Source organism: Hemiscyllium ocellatum, chromosome 30, assembly GCF_020745735.1.
Source record: "Hemiscyllium ocellatum isolate sHemOce1 chromosome 30, sHemOce1.pat.X.cur, whole genome shotgun sequence".
Classification (NCBI taxonomy): Eukaryota; Metazoa; Chordata; class Chondrichthyes; order Orectolobiformes; family Hemiscylliidae; genus Hemiscyllium; species Hemiscyllium ocellatum.
Window position 1 is genome coordinate 26,162,580 of NC_083430.1, and position 23,785 is coordinate 26,186,364.

At 41.3% G+C, this 23,785-nt stretch overlaps 2 protein-coding genes across 3 annotated transcripts in view; one reads left to right on the forward strand and one right to left on the reverse strand.

Annotated features, from left to right (window-relative positions):
- Positions 1-6,010, forward strand: part of LOC132830141 (bone morphogenetic protein 7-like) — a 95,818-nt gene extending 89,808 nt beyond the window's left edge. For both annotated transcript variants that reach the window (XM_060847650.1, XM_060847651.1), the window contains exon 7: positions 5,331-6,010. In XM_060847650.1, the coding sequence (XP_060703633.1) occupies positions 5,331-5,480 (150 nt within the window). In that variant the 3' untranslated portion in view covers positions 5,481-6,010. The remainder of the gene's footprint in view (positions 1-5,330) is intronic.
- Positions 6,011-21,910: 15,900 nt separating this feature from the next.
- On the reverse strand, positions 21,911-23,430 carry LOC132829934 (protein arginine N-methyltransferase 1). Its single transcript, XM_060847359.1, has one exon. It carries the CDS (start codon positions 23,420-23,422, stop codon positions 22,379-22,381), a length of 1,044 nt encoding a protein of 347 aa, XP_060703342.1. The 5' UTR covers positions 23,423-23,430; the 3' UTR covers positions 21,911-22,378.
- Between the last annotated feature and the right edge of the window lie 355 nt (positions 23,431-23,785).

The following is a 23,785-nucleotide window of genomic DNA, read 5'->3' on the forward strand; positions in this document are numbered from 1 at the left end:
GCTGCCTTCAGGCGAGCTTCGAGCAGACGTTGTTGTTCTCCCCTCTGTCGTTTCTGGGTCGCAGAATATGAAACAATTAAGCCACACGCATATGCCTTAGCAGTCTCCAACATCACCAATGGATTACTGGCCGTACCTAAATTAATGTCCCAGAAAGCTTTAAATTCCCACAAGAACTATTCTTGAACTTACTACCCTTCAGTAGGAAAGGGTCTATCTTATCACCACTAGTCTCGATATGACCTCCATATAGATTGCTGCATGGTCAGAAATAGCTATATTCTCCATTTTACTGGACAGTATCAAACTCGGAAAGGTCGAGGGAACAAAAAAAAATCAATTCTGGTATGGCACTTGTGTGGGTTAGAATAAAAAGTGAAATCTCTACTCCGGTTGAAGACACCTCCACACATCTACCAGTCCCAACTCTCTATTCAAATCAACCAACTACCTAGAAAGCAGAGATATGCCCGCAGAGCTCCTAGATATCCTGTCCGCCTTGGGATCAATAATACAATTAAAATCTCCCCCGATAATTATGTGATGTACCAAAGGCCATCAGCCTGGAGAAATCATCTGTTATGAATTTAAAAGGATGTGCCGGAGGACAATATACATTCAAAATCCCATACTCCTCTCCATATATTAGAGCTTTAAGTATTATAAACCGTCCGGACTCATCTTTTATCTGGCTTAACATTTGGAATGGAAGATTTTTCCGAATAAGAATGGCCACTCCCCTACTATTCTAGTGGAAGGATGAAAAGAACATCTAGCCAAATCCTCCCTGCTGCAGCTTCAAGTGTCCTTGTCAGTTAGGTATGTCTCCTGTAAAAGGGCTACATCAACCCTCTCTTTTTTAAGACTTGATAATATCTTTCCTTTTTATTGGTGAGAGGCTCCCTTTAACATTCCAGGTGCACCATTTAAACGAATGGCTGGCCATGATCGCCCAAGAAAGTCTGAGACCCCTCCCCCCCCCCCACGAGGAAGAACCCCACACAATAAGCATTGAGTAAAAACTGTGAACAATCCACATAAGTTTAAAAAAACATTTTTAAAACTACTAAAAATTGCTCCTAAAAAATAACATAAGATATAGCTAAAAGGGGTCTTTCCCCCTTGACCACAGGGGGCACTCCTACTGTCCAATAATCCCACCATAACACCTTCCAGCTAGAGCTATGCTCTCGCCCCAGACATCGCTAAATAAAATGAACAAATACCAATGTCTTATAACAAGGAAATTAAAAGTGGGCATCCAACCCAGCCCCTCCATATTACTACCAAAGACTTTCTTAACAAAGCAGCATCATGAAAAAAAATATAAAATTACGATCTCAGAAAATATTCAAAAAATCTAGAAAAAAACTCAAAAACACTCCACAACAACCAGATAAACCAAGCAAATTATAAATAAAAGTTAAAAGACAACCACCCCCAGAAAAGATCAGAAGAAAAAGGGGGAAGAAGGAGGAACAAAAGGGTGTAAAGAAGAAAAAAAGTCCATATAATTCATGTCCTTCAGTCCATTTAAGAGCATCCAAAAATTCTTTTGCTTTTTTTTGGCAAACTGAAATTATACACAGACCCTCCGTGACTGAAGCGCAGTGTTGTCAGGTAGCTCAAGGAGTACTGAATACTTAAATCCCTCAGACACTTCTTTCCCTCGTCTTATGGACCACGACTGGAGAGAAGTCCTGAAACAGCATTATTTTGGATCCTTTGTATACCACGGCTTGGGGATTCTTCCCAAAAGCTCTGGAGGCCTCCAGCAACATTTGCTTGTCCCTGTAATGCTGGAGTCGCACTTGGACCGGGCAGGGGCACTGATCCAACCCGTGGCTGTGAACAGCAACCCAGTGGGCCCGCTCAACCCGCACCCGGCGCAGCCCCCAATCCAGCTTCAGCAGTTGTGGGGCCCCTCATGATTTTATAAACCTCTATAAGGTCACCCTTCAGCCTCCAACGCTCAAGGGAAAACAGCCCCAGCCTATTCAGCCTCTCCTGTAGCTCAAACACAGCAACCCTGTCAACATCCTTTTAAATCTTTTCAAGTTTCACAACATCCTTCCTACAGTAGGGAGACTAGAATTGCACACAGTATTCCAAACTTGGCCTAATCAATGTTCTGTACAGCTGCAACATGACCTCCCAACTCCTGATCTCAATGCACTGACCAATAAAGGCAAGCATACTAAACATCTTCCTCACAATCCATCTACCTGCAAGTCCATTTTCAAGGAACAATGAAACTGTACTCCAAGGTCTCTTTGTTCAGCAACTCTCCCCAGGACCTCACCATTAGTATATAAGTCCTGCTCTGATTTGCCTTTCCCAAAATGTGGCATATCAATTTATTTAAACTAAATGCTTTCTGCCACTCCTCGGTCCATTGGCCTATCCGATCAAGATTGCTTTGAACTCTGACGTAACTTTCTTCACTGTCCACTATATCTCCAATTTTGGTGTCATCTGTAAACTTACTCAACGTATCTCCTATGTTCACATCCAAATAATTTATATAAATGAGGAAAACCAATGGACTCAGCATCGATTCTTGTGGCATATCACTGGTCACAGGCCTCCAGCCTGAAAATCAACCCTCCACCAATACCCTCTGTCTTCTATCTTCGAGCCAGTTCTGTACCCACTTGGCTAGTTCTCCCTGTATTTCATGTGATCTAATCTTGCTAACTAGTCTACCATGAAGAACCTGTCAAGCACCTTACTGAAGTCCATTTAGATTACATCTATCACTCTGTCTGCATCAATCCTCTTCAATACTTCTTCAAAAAACTCAAACAAGTTATTGAGACATGATTTCCTATGCACAAAAGACTATCCCTAATCAGCCCTTGCCTTTCCAAATATATGTAAACCCTGTCCCTCAGAATTCCTTCTGACAACCTGCCCACCATTGTTGTCAGGCTCACCGATCTATAGGACTAACAGGATCTTACAGGACTCTCATTTCTGAAGGCTTTCCATTTTCCAGTTCTCCCTTTACCTGTGAACATCTGCCCCCAATCAACTTTTGAAAGTTCTTGCCTAATACTGTCAAAATTGACCTTCCTTCAATTCAGAACTTTAAATTTTAGATCAAGTCTATCCTTTTCCATCACTATTTTAAAACTAATAGAATTATAGTCATTGGCCCCAAAGTGTTCCCCCACTGACATCTCAGCTTTATTTCCCAAGAGTAGGTCAAGTTTTGCACCTTTTCTATTAGGTACGCCTACATACTGAGTCAGAAAATGTTCTAGTACACACTTTACAAATTCATCTCCCTCCAAGCGCTTAACACAATGGCAGTCCCAGTCGATGTTTGGAAAGTTAAAATCCCCTACCACTATCACCCTATTATTCTTACAGATAACAGGTCTCCTGAGAAATTTGTTTCTCAATTTCCTGCTGACTATTTGGGATGTATTGTACAATCCCAATAAGGTGATCATCCCTTTCTTATTTCTCAGTTCCACCCAAGTAATTTCCCTGGATGTATTCCCAGGAATGTCTTCCCTAAGTACAAACATAATGTTATCCCTCATCAAAAATGCCATTTCCCCTCCTCTCTGCCCCTCTTTCTATCCTTCCTATAGCATCTGTACATTGGAACATTAAGCTGCCAGTCCTGTCCATCCCTGAGCCAACTCTCTTAATTGCTATGATATGCCAGCCCCATGTTCCCAACCATGCCCTGAGGTCATCTGTCTTTGAATGTCCTCCAGGCACAGTCAATGTTTGTCTCAGTGTGCATCCTGGGAAACAGCCTGTAAAGCCTAGAGTTCCACGTCACATAGATGCTCAGGATGAACCTTGACAAAAACCACTGTATCTCCCTACAGATCTTCTTTGAATAGGCAGATTTCAGAAGGAAATGTGTGACAGTGTCTTCACCAGCGCAGCCACTTTAAGGACAGTTTGTGGTGGCAGAGAGAGTCCAGGTGTACATGAATGAGTTGACGGGCCACCAGCCAAACTACATCTTGGTGCTTGTTGGAAAATTCTAGTGATGAGGTATTCTGCCGAATTACTTTGATAGTCTGCTCAGGAAACTACACAACAGAATTCATTCTGTCCCTTTCCTATCGGATCCTGAGATCACTACCTGCTAACCACTTCCTGATGATCTAATGGTCAAAGGTGTTTTCCTTTACAAATTTTTCAATGAGGGGCAAGTGATACAGAATGCTCCACTCGAACACAACTCGGAGTGTTTCATGGCACCAAGGCAGGCCATCCTGCTAACACCAGGGACAAGTGGAACCTCATTCCATAGTGACACGTGGTGTTTGTGTCCTGACAGTCTACGCATAACCTAATACAGCCACACACAAAGGTGGCCATTAGCTTGAGGGCAGTGTTGGATATATCCATCTACCCTTCCACCTTATCTAGAGGCTCATGCATGGTGTCCCTGTGGATACAGTTTATCTTTGACCTCCAGATGAAGTAGAAGATGGCTCGGGTGAGTGCAGTGGTGCATGATTGGGGAATAGGCCAGATCTGTGCTATAATATTGAGAATAGCCCACATCTGATGACCAGGTTTTTACCCACAATGGAGAGGGAGCAATGCTCCCATAAGCCCAGTTTCTGCCTCACCTTGGCAATATGCTCCTCTGAAGTTTTCATGCACTCCGAAGCCCCTCCGACTATGTCCCCAACACCTTCAGATAATCTGACCTGACCAATGAAGGGGATAAAGAATTGGTCGGCCCAGTTCCCAGACTACATGGTCTCACCCTTGCCTTAAATAACCTTTGCTCCTGAGGTCAGTTTGTACTGGATGAACATGCTCATGAGCAGATCCAAGCATAAAACAGCACCGTTGTCAATGTAGGGAGGCCTTGATGTGCAGGCCCTCATTGCCTGGAGTAATCACCCCTCTTAAGCTCACATTGTTCCTAAGGAACTCAGCAAAAGGGTTTTACACAATACACAAACCAGGCAGGAGGAATGGGTAGTCATGTCTAACTCCAGATCTGATCAACCGACCTAGACTCCACCTGTTACTGTGCTACTGATGTTGGTGTAAAGCAATTGGATTCCCTCCCAAAGCCTAAATTGGAGAGCATATCCCTCATGTAGGTGTGCAATATCCTGTTGAAGGCTTTCTGCTACTCCTCCCTCTTCCCTTTACTCCTTGTCAATGCAGGTGATGATATCTTTCTGTTGGATTCTCACATGCTACCTGCCAGAAGCATACTTAATATCCTACTATTTGGAACCTGGAAATTAGTTTTGATGTGCATGGAGAGGAAAATTGTCTAGTCATGCACTGGAGAAAACAAAAAACAAATTTAAGATATTTTCTTCTCTTAACAGGCTCACCTGTTGAAGCCGGAAGCAGTTCCAAAGCCATGCTGTGCACCAACAAAACTTAGTGCCACTTCAGTACTCTACTTTGATGAGAAATACAATGTGATATTAAAAAAGTACCGGAACATGGTGGCAAAGTCATGTGGATGTCAATAATCTTTTCCAAGTGTGTTGCAATTGTGCTTGGTAAAATATTCAAGGAAGAATATCATCAAGAAAATAGCAAGTGAACAAAGCACTGCAGTCTTCTTTGTATTGCCAAGTGTTAATATTTAATATATCGCAATTTCATTTAGATCTGTACAGTTGAATTTCATTTTTAAAGCCTTTAGATATAAATAAAATGGTCCAAGATAACGTTATCTAAATATACCAAAGCACTTGCACTTCAACACTGAAGAGAAGAAAAACTTTTAAATAATATTTTTGATAATACTGTACCAAATTACCTTACTTTTTTGCCCTTGTATAAACAAAATAGACAATTTGGAAAAAAGACATTGATTCATCCTGCTGGTGACTAAGACTCCATAACCCACAGATAGGGAAGACTGTGCACCCTCCTTCTCCTCATTATGTACATTCTGTTTCTAAAACAGACAATACTGTGTATTATGTTGATTGACACAGCACTACTGATTGAAAAAATAACTTAAAGTAGCTTTTTAATAAATGTAATGCTTACATTTGTGTTTTCATTTTTGCCTGTATTGTAAACAGGATTAACCCTAAAGTGTCATTGAGGTGTTGACTTTAATGTAAGCAGTTTAACTCTTCAGTGAGCAAGTCTTCATTGCAAAAAAACTGTGCTTTACTAAACTATTTCCACATTTATAGAACCGTGTGTATTTTGAGGTCTCAAGTTATGGTCTGTGAGTAGATGAGATTTTGTATAATCAACTTAATTATTTGATGACTTGCAACAATAAATGTAAATGAGTAGATTTTTGTAAAAAGATAATCAGAAAATCCCTACCTATGAGCATTCCAGTGCACATCCAGAACAGACAACTAATTGACTTGGTCTCCCTCTCTTATCCTCCAAATTACCCTGCATTGCTATATGACTGGCTGAGACCCAAATGGTTAAGTTGGAAGTTTAAAAGACAAATCACAAGTGGTTCATTGTTAATCTTGGATTAAACAATCTACAGCAGCTGCCAGAAGCAGACTGGACTTCCATACTTTATCTTATATTCGAAAACATTGTGCAAAAAGAACTCATTTTGGAAGAGATATCTGTTATTTCTCAAATATAATATGGAGTCTTTGTAGACCTTTTGTTCGGTCTTTATGTTTTGCTAGTGTTCACACTGACTTTGCCAGTCAGCAGAATTATATAGTTATAGCCGGAGCCATTTTGATGAGGTGTCTCATGATATGAAACAATTGCTCTTATGGCAAGAAGAAATTATCAAGCAGCATTTAGTGGCTTCGTATGATCTATGACTCTGCTACGTTGTAATGAAGAAAGGTGTGGAATACCTCAAGCTTTATTCTGAGTTTTCATGAGATCAAAAGACACAAAAAATGCATATGTAAAAGGATAATAGTATTATAACAAGGGTAATGTACATCTTGTGTGACAATAGGCAAAATTTTACTAGCCCCTGAATGATGTGGGCATTGGCAACTCATTTGGGGAAAAAAGGGTGAGATCAACAGAAATTACATTAGATTAGATTCTCTACAATATGGAAACAGGCCCTTCAGTCCAACAAGTCCCCACTGACCCTTTGGAGAGTAACCCACCCAGACTCATTCCCCTATATTTACCCCTGACTAATGCATCTAACACTATGGGCAATTTAGCATGACCAATTCACCTGACCTCCACATCTTTGGATTGTGGGAGGAAACCCACATAGACAGTCACCCGAAGTGGGAATCAAACCTGGATCCCTGGCAAGGTGATGCAGCATGGGGAGTCGCAGACTCAGTTTGGTTAACAAGGCCCTTCCTAACCCCATCTTCCATGTTCCTTTCTTCCCTGCATTCCCTTTCAAACCCATCAGTCCTGAGCTTCCAAACATTCTCTTCCACCTCTTTGAAATACTACTACTTCTCCCATAATTATTCCCTGAGCCCCAGTTCTTCAGCCTGGTTTTGCCAAATAATGTGCTGCACTACTCCCCCCATACCCTGCTATGCACTATAATCTCTCCTTTTGTATGTTGAATTTCCCTCCTTCACAATAATTAACTCCTCTGCATCCCAATATTCTGCCTCCAATCCCAGGAATTGACTTCCCTATGTTCCCTACCACAGCATTGGCATTGATAATCTCCATTAACCTTCTTTGAGCTGACCCGAGGGCTGAACTGTGGCCCCTTTTCCCTGACCAAATTGAATGAAGGGCCCTGATCAAGAAATGACCAGACCAGGCAGAGAGACATAAAGAAGTCTTTTTTAGGATGGCAGCCGGTAACTACTGGCGTTTTAATAAAGTCTTGGACTATTTTCTAAATGGGGAGAAAATTCAGAAGTCTGATGTGCAAAGAAACTTGGGAGTTCTAGTCCAGGATTCTCTCAAGATAAACTTGCAGGTTGAGTCAATAGTAAAGAAGGCAAATGCAATTATGGCATTTATTTTCAGAGGGCTTGAATATTAAAGCAGGGATGTACTCCTGAGGCTCTATAAGGCTCTGGTCAGGCCACATTTGGACTATTGTGCACAGTTTTGGGGCCCCATATCTCAGGAAAGACGTATTGGCCCTGGAGCATTCAGAGGAGGTTCACAAGAATAGTCCCAGGAATGAAAAGCCTAACATATAAGACCATAAGAACATAAGACATAGAAGTGGATGTAAGGCCATTTCGGCCCATCGAGTCCACTCCGCCGTTCAATCATGGCTGATGGGCATTTCAACTCCACTTACCAGCGTTCTCCCCGTAGCCCTTAATTCCTCGAGACAACAAGAATCTATCAATCTCTGCCTTGAAGACATTTATCGTCCCGGCCTCCACTGCACTTCGTGGCAATGAATTCCACAGGCCCACCACCCTCTGGCTGAAGAAATGTCTCCGCATTTCAGTTCTGAATTGATCTCCTCTAATTCTAAGGCTGTGTCCACGGGTCCTAGTCTCCTCGCCTAATGGAAACAATTTCCTAGCGTCCACCCTTTCCAATCCATGTATTATCTTGTACGTCTGTATTAAGTCTCCCCTTAATCTTCTAAACTCCATTGAATACAATCCCAGGATCCTCAGCCGTTCCTCATATGTTAGACCTACCATTCCAGGGATCATCCGTGTGAATCTCCGCTGAACACGTTCCAGTGCCAGTATGTCCTTCCTGAGGTGTGGACACAGTACTCCAAATGGGGCCTAACCAGAGCTTTATAAAGTCTCAGTAGCACATCTCTGCTTTTATATTCCAATCCTCTTGAGATAAGTGACAACATTGCATTCGCTTTCTTAATCACGGACTCAACCTGCATGTTTACCTTTAGAGAATCCTCGACTAGCACTCCCAAATCCCTTTGTACTTTGGCTTTACTAATTTTCTCACCATTTAGAAAGTAGTCTATGCTTTTATTCTTTTTGCCAAAGTGCAAGACCTCGCACTTGCTCACGTTGAATTCCATCAGCCATTTCCTGGACCACTCGCCCAAACTGTCTAGATCCTTCTGTAACCTTCCCACTTCCTCAGTACTACCTGCCTGTCCACCTAACTTCGTATCATCTGCAAACTTCACTACAATGCCCCCAGTCCCCTCATCCAAATCATTAATATATAATGCGAATAGCTGTGGCCCCAACACTGAACCCTGCGGGACACCACTCGTCACCGGCTGCCATTCCGAAAAAGAACCTTTTATCCCAACTCTCTGCCTTCTGTTAGACAGCCAATCCTAAATCCATCCCAGCAGCTCACCTCGAACACCACAGGCCCTCACCTTGCTCAGCAGCCTCCCGTGTGGCACCTTATCAAAGGCCTTTTGAAAGTCTAGATAGACCACATCCACTGGGTTTCCCTGGTCTAACCTACTTGTCACCTCTTCAAAGAATTCCAACAGGTTTGTCAGGCATGACCTCCCCTTACTAAATCCATGTTGACTTGTTCTAATCAGACTCTGCTCTTCTAAGAATTTAGAAACCTCATCCTTAATGATGGATTCTAGAATTTTACCAACAACTGAGGTTAAGCTAATTGGCCTATAATTTTCCATCTTCCAAGATGGTTACAACAGCCATCTTCCAATCATCTGGGACCTTTCCTGACTCCAGTGACTTTTGAAAGATCTCAACCAATGCCTCCGCTATTTCCTCAGCCACCTCTCTCAGAACTCTAGGGTGTATCCCATCGGGGCCAGGATATTTATCAATTTTAAGACTTTTTAATTTTTCTAGCACTATCTCTTTTGTAATGGCAACCATACTCGACTCAGCTCCCTGACTCCCTTTAATTGTTGGGATATTACTCATGTCTTCTACTGTGAAAATTGACGCAAAGTACTTGTTAAGTTCTCCTGTTATTTCCTTATCTCCCATCACTAGGCTTCCTGCATCAGTTTGAAGTGGCCCAATGTCTACTTTTGGCTGTCGTTTGTTTCTTATGTACTGAAAGAAACTTTTACTATCATTTCTAATATTACTGGCTAGCCTACCTTCATATTTGATCCTCTCATTTCTTATTACTCTCTTTGTTATCCTCTGTTTGTTTTGTAGCCTTCCCAATCTTCTGATTTCCCACTTTATAGGATCTCTCTTTTTCTTTAATATATTTCCTGGCTTCCTTTGTCAGCCATGGTTGTCTAATCCCTCCCCGGATAATCTTTCTTTTCCTGGGGATGAACCTCTGTATAGTGTCCTCAATTATACCCACAAACTCCTGCCATTTTTGCTCTTCTGTCTTCCTAGTTAGCCTCTGCTTCCAGTCTATTTTTGTCAGTTCCTCTCTCATGCCCTCATAATTACCTTTATTTAACTGTAACACCATTACATCCGATATTGCCTTCTCTCTTTCAAACTCCAGACTGAACTCGACCGTATTATGATCGCTACTTCCTAAGGGTTCCCTTACTTTAAGATCTTTTGTAGAGTCTGGTTCATTGCAAAGCACTAGGTCCAGAATAGCCTGCTCCCTCGTGGGCTCCATGACAAGCTGTTCCAAAAAGCCACCCTGTAAGCATTCCATAAATTCCCTTTCTTTGGATCCACTGGCAACATTATTTACCCAGTCCACCTGCATATTGAAGTCTCCCATGATCAATGTGACCTTGTCTTTCTGACATATGATGAACGTTTGAGGACTCTAGGTTTATACTTGATGGAGTTTAGAAGGATGAGGGGGATCTAATTGAAACATATAGAATACTGAATGGCCTGGACAGAGTGGATGTTGGGAAGTTGTTTACATTATTAGGAGACACTCAGAACAGAGTACCATAGAGGCATGGTGCATGGGTAAAAAGGCGAGTTTTGGAACAACAATGTAAGAAATCTTGCTCAAACTCAGGATGAGAAACCCTTCATGAAACTTACCATATTGACACTTCTCATAACATTCAGCCCAGTATTTCATAGAGTTGTCCAATCTGATAACACAAGCTACTGAAATAATGGCAACATAACCTTATCAATAACTCTGTTACTCATTTTTGGTGTCTGTCGTGTTTCCAGTTTTACAAATTTCACACAGTAAAAATTAGACTTTTTCTTTTTTAGTGAAGTTTGTTGCCTCATTAGGTTCTATTACTGTACCCAAAGCATGTCTGATCCATGTACAGCATTGTTAGTGTAGAAAAATTGAATCAGAAAATATCAGATTTTCCCCATGGAGTAATACTTGCCAAAATAAGCCCTGGCAGGGCCTATAAATCTGTGACCGTGTATAAAAATAAATTCTTGATGCCATTGGTTGCAGTTTTAGTTATCCTGGAAGGTAAATTATAAACAAACCAACACGATAGAAGTTTTCCAAGGAACGTAATTCTTGCTCATAGAAGGCATAGTACAGTCTGACACGTGACAATGCAGACTTCCCTCATTCTGTCTTATGGATTGAAAAACTCTACAAGATAATCAACTTCTTTCAATAATTAAAATGGTAACCTGAGTATGAAATGCCAACAGTTTACTTTAGACAAGCAGGAGGCTGGAAGAACACAGCTAGCCAAGCAGCATCAGGAAGTAGAGAAATCAATGTTGCAGGCGTAACCCTTCTTCAGGATTTGTATTACACTCAAAACATTGACTTCTCCACCTCTTGATGTTGCCTGGCTTGCTGTGTTTTTCCAGACTCCTGCTTGTCTACATTGGATTCCAGAATCTGCAGCTTTTTTGTCCTGTGTGTGGTCAGCAAAGAAGGTTACCTCAGAGTACAACGAGATCTTGATCAGATGGGCCAGTGGGCTGAATTACAACATTTAAAAGGCATCTGGAGGGTGTATGCACAGGAAAGGTCCAGAGGGATATGGGCCAAGTGCTGGCAAATCGGACTAAATTAGGATAGGATATCTAGTCGGTTTGGATGAGTTGGACCAAAGGATGAGTTCCTGTGCTGTAGATCTCTATGACTCTGTGATTCTATGACGAATGTTGTTTGCCACTTTTAGCTACAACTGAAAATCTTTCACGCAGGATTTCACTGGTATTGACACCCTCTGGTTAGATTTGCTGCAACAGTTCAGACCATGTAGCTGTGGCTAATTGACGTTCAGGAAGGTGGTGATGTAGTGGTAATATTACTGAACTTGTAGTCCATGATCCCCAAGCTTATTTCCTTAATGACATGGGTTCAAATCCCATATAGGAATGGAGCGATTTGAAGTAAATTTTTTAAATGCCAGTGGTGATGATTTTTTTTGTTTTTGATTGTTGCCAAAACTCACCTGGTTCTGAAGTCTTTTAGGGAAGGAAATCTGCCATCCTTACCTAGTCTGGCCCATGTGTGATTCAAAATCCTCATAACATGATTGAGAGTTAACTGGCCTCTAGGCAATTAGGTCTGTGAAACTTTAGCTAAAAGAAACAGGATTTGTAGTTGCAATCAAAGGATAAACTAAAACATAACATTTTCCCTTGGTTAGGCTTTAGTTAGAGTACTGCATGCAGTTTGGTGCTGCCAAATAGTGTGGAATATTGAAAAATATGCAAATGAAGGCCAGAATTTTGGTTTCCAGTTTAAAACACCTTGGTTACTCAAATAGGGTCAAAGAGAAGAATAGGTAAAATTTAGTTAAGGTTGTTTTTGGATGATTTAATTGAATTATCAAATGATGATACAAATAGAATGTGTCATTGAGGAAGATTATTTAAACTGAATTGGTTAGGGAGGACTCTGAATTACTTATGTAAGAATAATTCTCATTTGGCATTTCTAGAACAGGTTGCTAAATCTTATGGTGTACTCTGATTCACTACATCCCTTCAAGAGGAATGTAGCTACTGGGTGAGTGGCTGACCTAATCAAGCACTCCTACATCCCATCATTTAAATACATTAAAAAATTCCCTGAGTCAGTTACACAATGAAGAATTTATGCTTAAAAATGAGACACTCCTCACTTGTCTTATGAAAATGTTTGGAAGGAGTCAAATGTTAAGTGCTAATAGAGTCATGTCATGTCCCCTCATATTTGAATGAGACCTCTTGATAGGTAGAAAAGGTGAGTAGTAAAGTGGAATCATCTAGACACACAAACGTATGGCAACATCAGACAGGAAAAGACTAACATGTCTATCTAGTTTGTCCCAAATTGTTACAATGCCTTATGTCCAACCGACCAGAAGCAATTATAACTCTTTGGAGACACCAAAAATCCCTGATAAAAACTTAGGTCAATTAGACTAAAAAAAAAGTCGAAGAAGTTCAATTCCAAAGCCTTGAGGAAATTAAAATTAATCAAAGAGATCACATTGACCCTGATGTGGAGTAGATTCCTATGAGTTACAAGGTAATCTCCATCTCATCCAGTAGCAAGACAAGTTCTCTCTTGAAGGAATTTAGTGAATCAGTATACACCACAAGATTTAGCAATCTGTTCTGGAAAAAAATGGAAATTCCAAACTAGAATTACCCTTACATAAGTAAGTCAGAATCCTCTCTAATCAATTCAGTTTAAATAATCTTCCTCAAAGATACATTCTATTTGTATCATCATTTGATAATTCAATTAAATCATCCAAAAGCAACCTTTTCTGAATTTTAACTATTCTTCTCTTTGAACCTATTTGAGTCACCAAGGTGTTTTAAAAAAAACAATGGAAATCAAAATTCTGGCTCTCATTTGCATATTTCTCAATATTCCCCACTATTTGGCAGCACCAAACTGGATACAGTACTCTAGTTAAAGGAGGCTGAGGGGTGACCTTGTAGAGGTTTACAAAATTATGAGGGGCATAGATAGGGTAAATAGACAAAGTCTTTTCCCTGGGGTCAGGGAGTCCAGAAATAGAGGGCATAGGTTTAGGGTGAGAGGGGAAAGATATAAAAGAGACCTAAGGGGCAACGTTTTCACACAGAGGGTGGTACGGGTATGGAATGAGCTGCCAGAGGAAGTGATGGAGGCTGGTATAATTGCAACATTTAAGAGGAATTTGGAATGTGAATAGAAAGGGTTTGGAGGAATATGGGCCGGGTGCTGGCAGGTGGGACTAGATTGGGTTTGGATATCTGGTCGGCATGGACGGGTTGGACCGAAGGGTCTGTTTCCATGCTGTACATCTCTATGACTCTATAACCAGGATCTTGTACAAGGGAAAATGTTATGTTTTAGTTTATCCTTTGATTGCAACTGTGAATCCTGCTTGTTTTAGCTAAAGGTTCACAGAATTGGTTAGTCTCAAAATATTCAAGCCTAACTATGATGATTTTTCTCAGAAAATATACTGATTGTTGGTGATGAGAGATTTGACATTGGGAAACCCCGACAATATGTCTCTAATGATTGGCTGGTTGTAAAGAAAGTATATGGACCAGACCAAACTCTCTTCAAATATATCAAGGAGATAGCCCAAACCCTAACTATTATCTTGTTCAAAGGCAAATGTAAGGTGCTGAGATCTAGTTGTAATTCAATTGGTTACACTACTTGGCTTTAAGCAAAAGGCATTTTATTCTTACCCTACAGTTAAAACACAAACTCAAGAAAGAAGAATTGGTATAACTTTAACTCTACTGGAAAATGTAACCAAAAATTGATTATTTAACTACCAAATAGCAGCTGTTCCAATATAGTAACAGCCCATATACACACCCTTAGCAATGCAAATTCAATAAAATAGATTGTCTCACATGCAATGTTTCTCTAGTCCACAGGGAAAAACACTAAGAGAAAATTCTGGTAGAGAGATAGGTATGCAGCTTCCATAAACAACTTCAAAACCCCAACAATTACTGAAAGCTAAATTCAAACCCTAGTTCTGTGGGAGTCTGACTCCACCCATTCATGTTGCTTCTGTTGTTGCAACTTAAAAAAAGAAACTCAAGGTCTCACAAGCTGTTTACATTATTGGCTTGGAGGAAACAGCTCAGTACCTATGGCAGAAAATTTCTCTTCAAGAAAAACAAGGATAAAATACATATTTTAAAGCCATAGTATCATCACAAAAGGAAATTTTTAAAGCTTTAGGAAAGTACTTGGTGCTTCTGTAATATTAGTAGTCTACAATATTTGTGAGAAATGAAGAAGCATTCTTTATTTGACTTTCTTAAATAGCCTCAAATTCTCCTTGTAATCAGAGGAAGATTCTCTTTGTAGTCATCTTTACTTAGCTAGGTTCTTACAACAGCAACATTGAAATAAGTTAAATACTGGGTACAGCTGGCAGTTTCAGAGCTAATTATACAAAATGTCTGAGATCAGGAAAAATAAGAATTAGGCAAGCTCAGATATCATTAGTCATAAGTAAAGTGAGTTTAGCCAGATTTAGGATTGAAATTGGAAATACAATCCCAGTGCTTCTGAGGGTTATTGAGACAATGCTCCAGACGTTAATGATTTGGAGATGCCAGTGTTGGACTGGGGTGTACAAAGTTAAAAATCACACAACACCAGGTTATAGTCCAACAGGTTTAACTGGAAGCACACTGGCTTTCAGAGCGATGCTCCTTCATCAGGTGATAGTGGAGGGCTCGATCGTAACACAGAATTTATAACAAAATTTATCACAAAAAGTGTGATGTAACTGAAATTATACATTGAAAAATTGATTGTCTGTTAAGCCTTTCATCTGTTAGAATACAGTGATAGTTTCACTTCTTTTATGTGTAAATCACAAAACATTTTTTTAAAGTTGCATTCTCGGGTTGGCTGTTAACAATGGTGATAGCTAGACAAATGTTGAAGTTGTTAGCCCCCTGTGTTTTCTGTCTATGACCTGATGTTTAGATCGATTCTAATCTAAAAAGTGAGATAACAGAGTTTTACATAAATTCATGCAATCATTGAGCTCAGAGTTCTACATGAATGTATGCAGTTTTTGAGCAAAGTGCAATGTAACTCTGCAAGTACAAATTCACCCCACAAAATATAAGTGTGCGTGTGGGTCTTTGTCTGTGTGTGTGTCTGTCAGGGGTGGGAGTTGTGAGTGTGAGAAAGTGTGTGTGTGTGCGTGTGTGTGTGTGTATGTGTAGTGAGTGCAGAGTGTCTTAAGTCTGTGAGGGGGTGCATGTGTGAGTGTGGGAGTGTGTGTGTCTATAAGGGTGTGTGTGAGTGTCTGTGTGCGCGTCTGTGTGTACCTGTGTCGGTGTGTATGTGAGAGTGTGTGTATGTAGGAATATCTGTGTGTGTGTAGTGCAATGATGATCATCTGTAATGTGATATGAACCCAAGGTCATGGTTGAGGCCCTCCCTATGGGTACCAAACTTAGCTATCAGCCTCTGCTCAGCCACTTTCCTCTGTTGCTTGTCCCGAAGTCCACCTTGGAGGATGGTCACCCGAAGGTCCAAGGCTGAATGTCCTGGACGACTGAAGTGTTCCCCAACTAGGAGGGAACCCTCCTGTCTGTTGATTGTTGTGCAGTGCCCATTCATCCGCTGTTGTAGCCTTTGCTCGGTTTCCCCAATGTACCATGCCTCCGGGCATCCTTGCCTGCAACGTATAAGATAGACAACGTTGGCTGGGTCACATGAGTATCTGCCATGTACAAGGTGGGAGGTATTCCCACGCGTAATAGTGGTATCTATGTCCACAATCTGACACGTCTTGCAGCGTCCACTGTGACAGGGTTGTATGGAGTTGTCCTGAGAGCCGGGCAGTTGCGAACAATGATCTGTTTGAGGTTTGGCGATTGTTTAAAGGCAAGTACTGGAAGTGTGGAGAAGGTCTTGGTGAGGTGCGCATCCTCATTGATAATGTGTTGCAGGTCACGAAGATCATGGCATAATTTTTCAGCCTGTGGGAAGTACTGAACAATGATGGGTACCCTGTCAGTCGCAGCACGTGTCTGTCTCCTGTGAAGGTCATTACGGTTCCTTGCTGTGGCACGTCGGAACTGGTGGTCGATGAGTTGAGCATCATACCCCGCTCTTGTGTGGGCATCCTTGAGTACTTCCAGGTGTCCGTCACGTTCCTCCTCATCTGAGCAGATCCGGTGTATGCGCAGGGCTTGTCTATATGGAATGGCTGTTTTAATATGTTTTGGGTGAAAGCTGGAGAAGTGTACATTGTGAGGTTGTCTGTGTGTTTGCGGTAGAGTGTGGTGCTGAGGTGTGTGTCCTTGATGGAGATGCATGTGTCCAAGAATGAGACAGACAGTCAAGAATAGTCCACGGTGAGTTTGATGGTGGGATGAAACTTGTTGATGTCACTGTGTAGTTTTATCAGTGACTCCTCGCCATGGGTCCAGAAGAAGAAAATGTCATCAGTGTACCTGGTGTACAATGTTGGTTGGAGATCCTGCATAGAGAAGAAATCTTGTTCGAACCTGTGCATAAAAATGTTGGCATATTGGGGTGCAAATTTGGTCCCCATGGCTGCTCCGTGTGTCTGGATGAAGAATTGGTTGTCAAAGGTGAAGATGTTATGATCGAGGACAAAGCGGATGAGTTGTCGGATGGTGTTTGGAGATTGGCAGTTGTTGGTGTTGAGTACTGAGGCTGTTGCCGTGATGCCATCCTTGTGGGGGATGCTGGTGTAGAGTGCGGAAACGTCCATTGTGACGAGGAATGTTCCCGGTTCAACTGGTCTGTGGGTGCTGGGTTTCTGTAAGAAATCCGTAGTGTTGTGACAGAAGCTGGAGATCCCCTGTACAATAGGTTTCAAGATGCCTTCTAAGTAGCCAGAGAGATTCTCACATAGGGTCCCATTGCCTGACACGATGGGACGTCCCAGTGTGTTGGCTTTGTGTACCTTTGGAAGGCAGTAGAAGTCGCCTACATGAGAAGTACGTGGGATGAGGGCACATAGAGAACTCTGAAGGACTGGATTCAAAGTTCTGAGCAGTCTGTTTAATTCTCGGGTGTGTTCTTTGGTTGGATCAGCTAGTAGTTGCCTCTAGTGTTCCTGGTTGTTCAGTTGTCAGTACACTTCCTTGCAGTAATCTGTTCTATTCTGAATGACAATGGCTCCTCCTTTATCTGCTGGTTTGATGACAATGTTGTCATTGGTTTTGAGAGCCTGGATGGCATTGCGTTGTGAACGGGTGATGTTTTGCTCTACCTTGTGGGTACAGCTGATGAATCTGGCATTTATATATTTCCTGACAGTTTGAGCATACATGTCAATCCCAGAGCAGCGGCCCTCCAGTGGGGTCCATGTTGACACCTTCTTTGGTCGCTCCTCTACAGATCCCTGTGATGACTGTTCTAGTTCATCAGTAAGCTCAGTGGGATCACGGCTGGCACCTTGAAAGAATTCCCAGAGTCTCATTCGTCTGATGAACTCCTCTGCGTCTGCTGCCAGAACCAACGGATCCATTTTGGTGGCAGCGCAGAAGTTGACACCCCTACTCAGGACTTCAATCTCTTCCGGTTGATAAACCATCTCAAATATGCTCTCCAACATTGCCAACCATTAGCATTCATCAAGACATACATCTGACCAGTTGATTAATCCTCTCAGGCTGTCACCTTGCTGACTATCAAGGGAGTTACTCCTAACGTAATTTTATCAATTTTGAATAGTTTCACCTACTAATCTCAGCCTTAACTTGATAGTTATTGGTGCTGTTAGTAATAAACAATGAAGAAATGATCTTTATGATCTCTGCTATTCATTTTGTAAGTCTTTGTCCATTAATTGTTGAAATTCAAACTCAATTTATCTCTAGCAGACTTTATATTTATATCCATACACAGCCATATACTCAGTATTTAAATGTTGATTTAAATAGTTTTAGTTCATGTCTTGTCTGATTTCTTCCTTGCTAATTCTGCAAGAAAGGATTACCTTCAATCAATGGCTTTTAGATATTCTTATCTGGATAAATCAACTCAGGAAATCAACTCAAATTTCACCCAGACTAGTTAATGTGAGATGATTTGTTGAATAAGTATTATTCATTCCTAGACTCAAAACTGGACGTAAAACATTAAACTGTTATTTATTGGAAGTTAAGTAAGGCATGTGTTTGCCAGAATTTCAACAAGATGAAAACCAGACCATAGGCTGTTTTATTTTAAAATGGTATGTTGTGTAGGCAGTAAGGTTTTCAAGAGAATGTTACACGGACTGAGTTTGACATGTTGGAAGAACTGTTGGAAGACATTTCTTTAAATGAAGCAAGTTAATTCACTGATGCAGGAAAGTGTGGCATATTCTTTATTTAGTATCACTGGCAGAAGTAATGTTTGAATTCAATGATGCACTCCTACCTGTCCTTCTGTTTGTTCACCTTGTCTTGAAATAGAGCAGCTTACTGATTCTATACAGTCATTGAATATACAGCACTTGAGGTATTTTTTTTTTAAAGACAAACTTTTATTCTCAATGAATGTCACCATATATAAAAAAACAAAGCATAATTTACTACACAGTCACAAATGTTCGCCAGTCAGTACTAGGGGTTTAGAAGACCAACATGGCAGTTTCAATGTACACTAATACTCTTCTTAAAAAGATCAATTTTAGGTATAAGTCAGGGCTGTAACAAAGCTTCTGAAATATAACTGTCCCTTTAAAAATAAGGGGGCACAAAAAAAAATCAAGCTTTCTCCTCTAAAGCACATCAGCAAAACATTGCACATGCAGTCTGTGAACAACATGCTCATGGACATCACTGGTGCAATGGCTCTGCTGCTGAACAGCATTCAGGAGAGGGGATGATCCTCATCTCAGAAGGAACTGCAGGTGGGACAGCGATTACAGCAACCAACCAGGCCTCGTTGGTCTTGGCTCAGTAAGAGAAAAAATGCCAGTCAGCAAATGTCAGCAGCTGCAGGCCAACACATCCCCGATTCAGGATTCAGTTAGGGTGAGATGTGGACATGTTAAAACTCGAGGAAAAAGCACACGCACAAGAAAAGTTAAAACAATTCTGTCAGAGCAGAAATGCTGTTCAGTCAAATCAAAGCTTAGCCACAGCCCTTGAATATTCTATTGTTCTCAACTGAAACACCATCTCCACATGTCAAAAAAAGCTGGTATGGCGAGGCAGCACTCAGATTCCAAGGAGAGTCTTGTCTTTAGTTTTTTGACTTGATAAGCAACTCTAACCAAACAGGCTGGACAGACAATGAAGAATGTAGCCGGTCAGGTCCAAATAACTACTATCCCTCCCACAGCTGTACACAACTTCATGAACACTTTCACAATGCAGATATACACCATGCTGCCACCAATATCTATCCCCAACATATTAGGTGGCATTTTGTAATTGGCAGTCTTTCAGTGGGTACTTGTTCTAAGCACCAACTGACTGAACACTGAGCAACATTGGTGTGGAACTCAATGAGGAGCTTCCATGTCAATTAGCTACACAACTTGCTGAGGTTAGATGGGGGTACACAGAGAGAGAAAGACTGGACAGCAAAACAAATTGGGCATCAGCAATGTTTGTTACCCTGTCAAACACTCCCTACACCCTGAGGAAGGTAACATATGTCTGGGTGTGCGCTTTAGGTGCATGGACAGGCAATGGATAATCTAGCATCACAACAGCGCAAGCCGATCAAAGGACTGAAATAAAAAGATTAGTGTTTTCAGCCATAAGATGGTCACATGCAGTAAAAGACGTACAAATTAGTACTCCTTTTTGAACCTGAATGTTGCCCCACTGAAAAGGTCAGAGTTTGCTCAAACAACAACCGTTTAAGATAGTGTTTTTGAAGCAATGATTCTCATCACACCAGCCTGCAGCCGTGCTAATGTCTATTCAAATTCCCATCTGGTGCAAAACCATTACCTGCCAAACAGAAGGTGCTGTTGAGATTGGCTGGGGGAGAAAGTGAGAGAAGGTTACCACCCTCAGCTACTTTTCTTCTTCAGTCAGGAGAACACAAACACTTCTGCTTAAGTTTTAAAGAAACAAATTCAGATAGTGGCAATGGCAAACCAGGCACAATGGGTATCACTAGTCAGTGATGTTTACATGCAGCCTCTCAGAGCAAAATTCCACAAGTTTCAGAACAACCTCCTCAAATTTCTTACCGCACAGCACGTTCACAATTACAGAGTGTCTTGAGCAAGGTAGTTGTTCAACAGGATCGGCAAGGTTACAGAACTTAAGGACTTGGCTCTGCCAAGTTTCACAGTAACATGGATTCTTGCAGTGTGCAAGACAACCAGGCCGTCACAAACCTTTGACACAGGTGTTCAGACCTGAAGACTCTACATGCACAATGGAAGCATTTACATAGAGCCTCGTGCAGAGGATAAATGAGCAGCAGTTACATAGAGATGAAGCAGCAAACTCAAGCCACTGAGTACTTCCCACTAAAGCTATGGCAACTGCTGAAGGAACAAAAATTAACATAGTAGAGTTGTTTGCAACTCAAGGTGGGAAGGACTGAAACTCCAAAACCGTGTCAATTTAATGGATGGATATATAAATCACAGTAGAAAAATGATTTAACTTTTAGGACAAAAAAGATAAACAGCAGGACACAGAAAATCGATCATGCTGAGATTAAGGACTCAGCAGTGAGCATCCAGGTTCAAACGTCAGACACGATAATCCCAAAGAGTGACCCTCTTTTCAGGGCGTTCAATGTTTACCAAAAAGAAAAAAAAACCCAAAAATGTTTAACTGGAGTCCCAATTCAGTAACCCAGACCATCTGTGTCCAGCAGACTGACCACCACCAGGTGGGGTTTCATCCTGAACAAGGAAGCATGACAGAGACACACTCTTGGTGCTGGGATTTGTCAATGGGATCAAGAAACCTGTAGCCATAGGTTTTGGACAAGTTATAAAATGGGAACAAGACAGATGGTCACTTCACCTTGAACTTCCCACATCATGAACAAGATTTAAAAATAATCTCCAGTCCATCAACCCAAACGTATTCATTTGGTGTACAGTCTGCAATCTATATGCTTACTCTTGAACCCGTTTTTTTCCTGAAGGGTTATACTGTAACAGCAGGTTTTAAGTATCTTCACCACAGAAATGCATCCCACTTACAACAAAAGAATTCTCCAGTCAAGAACAAGGTCCCCAAAAAAAATTTAAAAATGCAGAAGATGCACTTAAAGTCAGGTGAGAATTACATTGCTGACTGTAGGATGATCTGCCAAATTAGGGAACGAGCATAAATGTAAAGTACCATTCTTTAAAAAAAATACACAAAACAAATTTGCTCAGATCTTAAATCTTCCCTGCCAAGATAGATATAGATAAACCGGGATTTACATTAGAATATCTCTGCTTTTGTCCGAACAAAACAAATCAATACAGCAGCTTAAGAATGGTTCCATAATAGCACATGTGGCAACTGTTATAAGTAGAATTATTCTAGATGCCTTCCTCCCTCCTCCCAGCTCATATGCCATGCTAATGGACTTCAACTGATCAAGGAGAGGAGCAGTCAGTCGCACAACCAATGAACTTTTTTTAAATTCTGAAAACAAAGTTATCTATATATAGCACACTACAGAGGTCACGCTGGTGACTGAATGGAGGGGTGAGGACGGTGCGCACAGTGGGAGGAGGGGGTGAAAGCTGATCCTAGCGCATCTTGTAGTCAATGGAGCCAGACATCTCACACAGTTGCCCCTTGAATTCAATGTCAACGGTGAAATCGAGGTCCCGAGTGTTCTTGGTGTTGGGTTTCATGCTGACTGTTCCAAAGATCTCCTCGCCTCGCTTGACTGTCAAGTAGTCCTCCATGTAGAAAACAGTTTGCTTCCAGTGTGTGTAAGGAGCATCGGGTGCTGTGGAGAATCCTGTTCTCTTGTGGCATCGGGTGAACTCAATGTTGAAGTATGCTACCAATGCGTGGATATAGTCGTTGCGAATAACTTGGAGGCAGAAAGGGGATGTGAATGACAGATCGTCAACTTTCACTGTGTAAATGTCCACCTCCTTGATGAGGCAGGCATTGGTCACCAGCTGTTTGGGATCCACCACATCCACCAGTGGCTCTTTGATGGCCACATCCTTTATACAGGACATATCAAAACCATAGACGTTCTCCCACCAGTGTATCTTGTAGTCCTTGTATTGCCGGTCTTCAATGGCTGTGACATAGAGAGCAGCTCGATCTGGGAAAATGAGGCCATCTGGTTGCAGCCATTTGTCCCTTGCGTAGATAACCGTGTTCAGCATCGATTCGTAAAACAGGCAGTAGCCCATCCATTCACTGATGATTATGTCCACCTTCTCCATGGGAAGTTCCACCTCCTCTACCTTGCCCTTGATGATGGTGATAACATGGTCTAGATTATTGGCTTTAATGATCTTTTCAGCATATTCGGAGATGTTGGAACACTCAATCCCAATAACTTTCTTGGCACCTGCTTTGGCTGCAAACATACAAAGGATTCCAGTTCCACTTCCCACGTCTAGGACGATCTTGTCCTTGAAGAGATGCTTGTTGTGGTACATGGAGTTTCTATAGGTCAAAGTGCGAACTTCATCCTTCAACATTTCCTCGTGAATTCCGAAGTGTGCGTAGGAGTCAAAGTAATAGTCCTTGGAGGTCATGTCCTCTGCACCAGCCTTGATTGGCGCACTGCCATCCGGACCACCAGGGAGTGAAGACACCTCCATGCACTCGGCCATCTTGTGAAAGTGCACTTGAGGTATTTATTTAATCCATTGAGTCTACCTTACTGTTTCACATGCAATCTAATTAGCCTTTATTTTAATCCTATATTCTTATATAATTTACTTTAATCCTATATTCTTATATTTTTGTTTCTTAATTAATATGGTTTTCTAATTATCTTTTGAAGAATATTATTGATTCAGATCCATTGCACAATTAGCTATTGCATTCCAATCGTAACCACTCAAGCAAAAAACAGCTTTTCCTTATATTGCCTCTGGTTCTTTTGCCAAACACTGTAAATATGTGCCCTCTAGTTGTCATTCTGTCAGTTACTGGAAGCAGGTTTTTTTCTATCTGTTTCA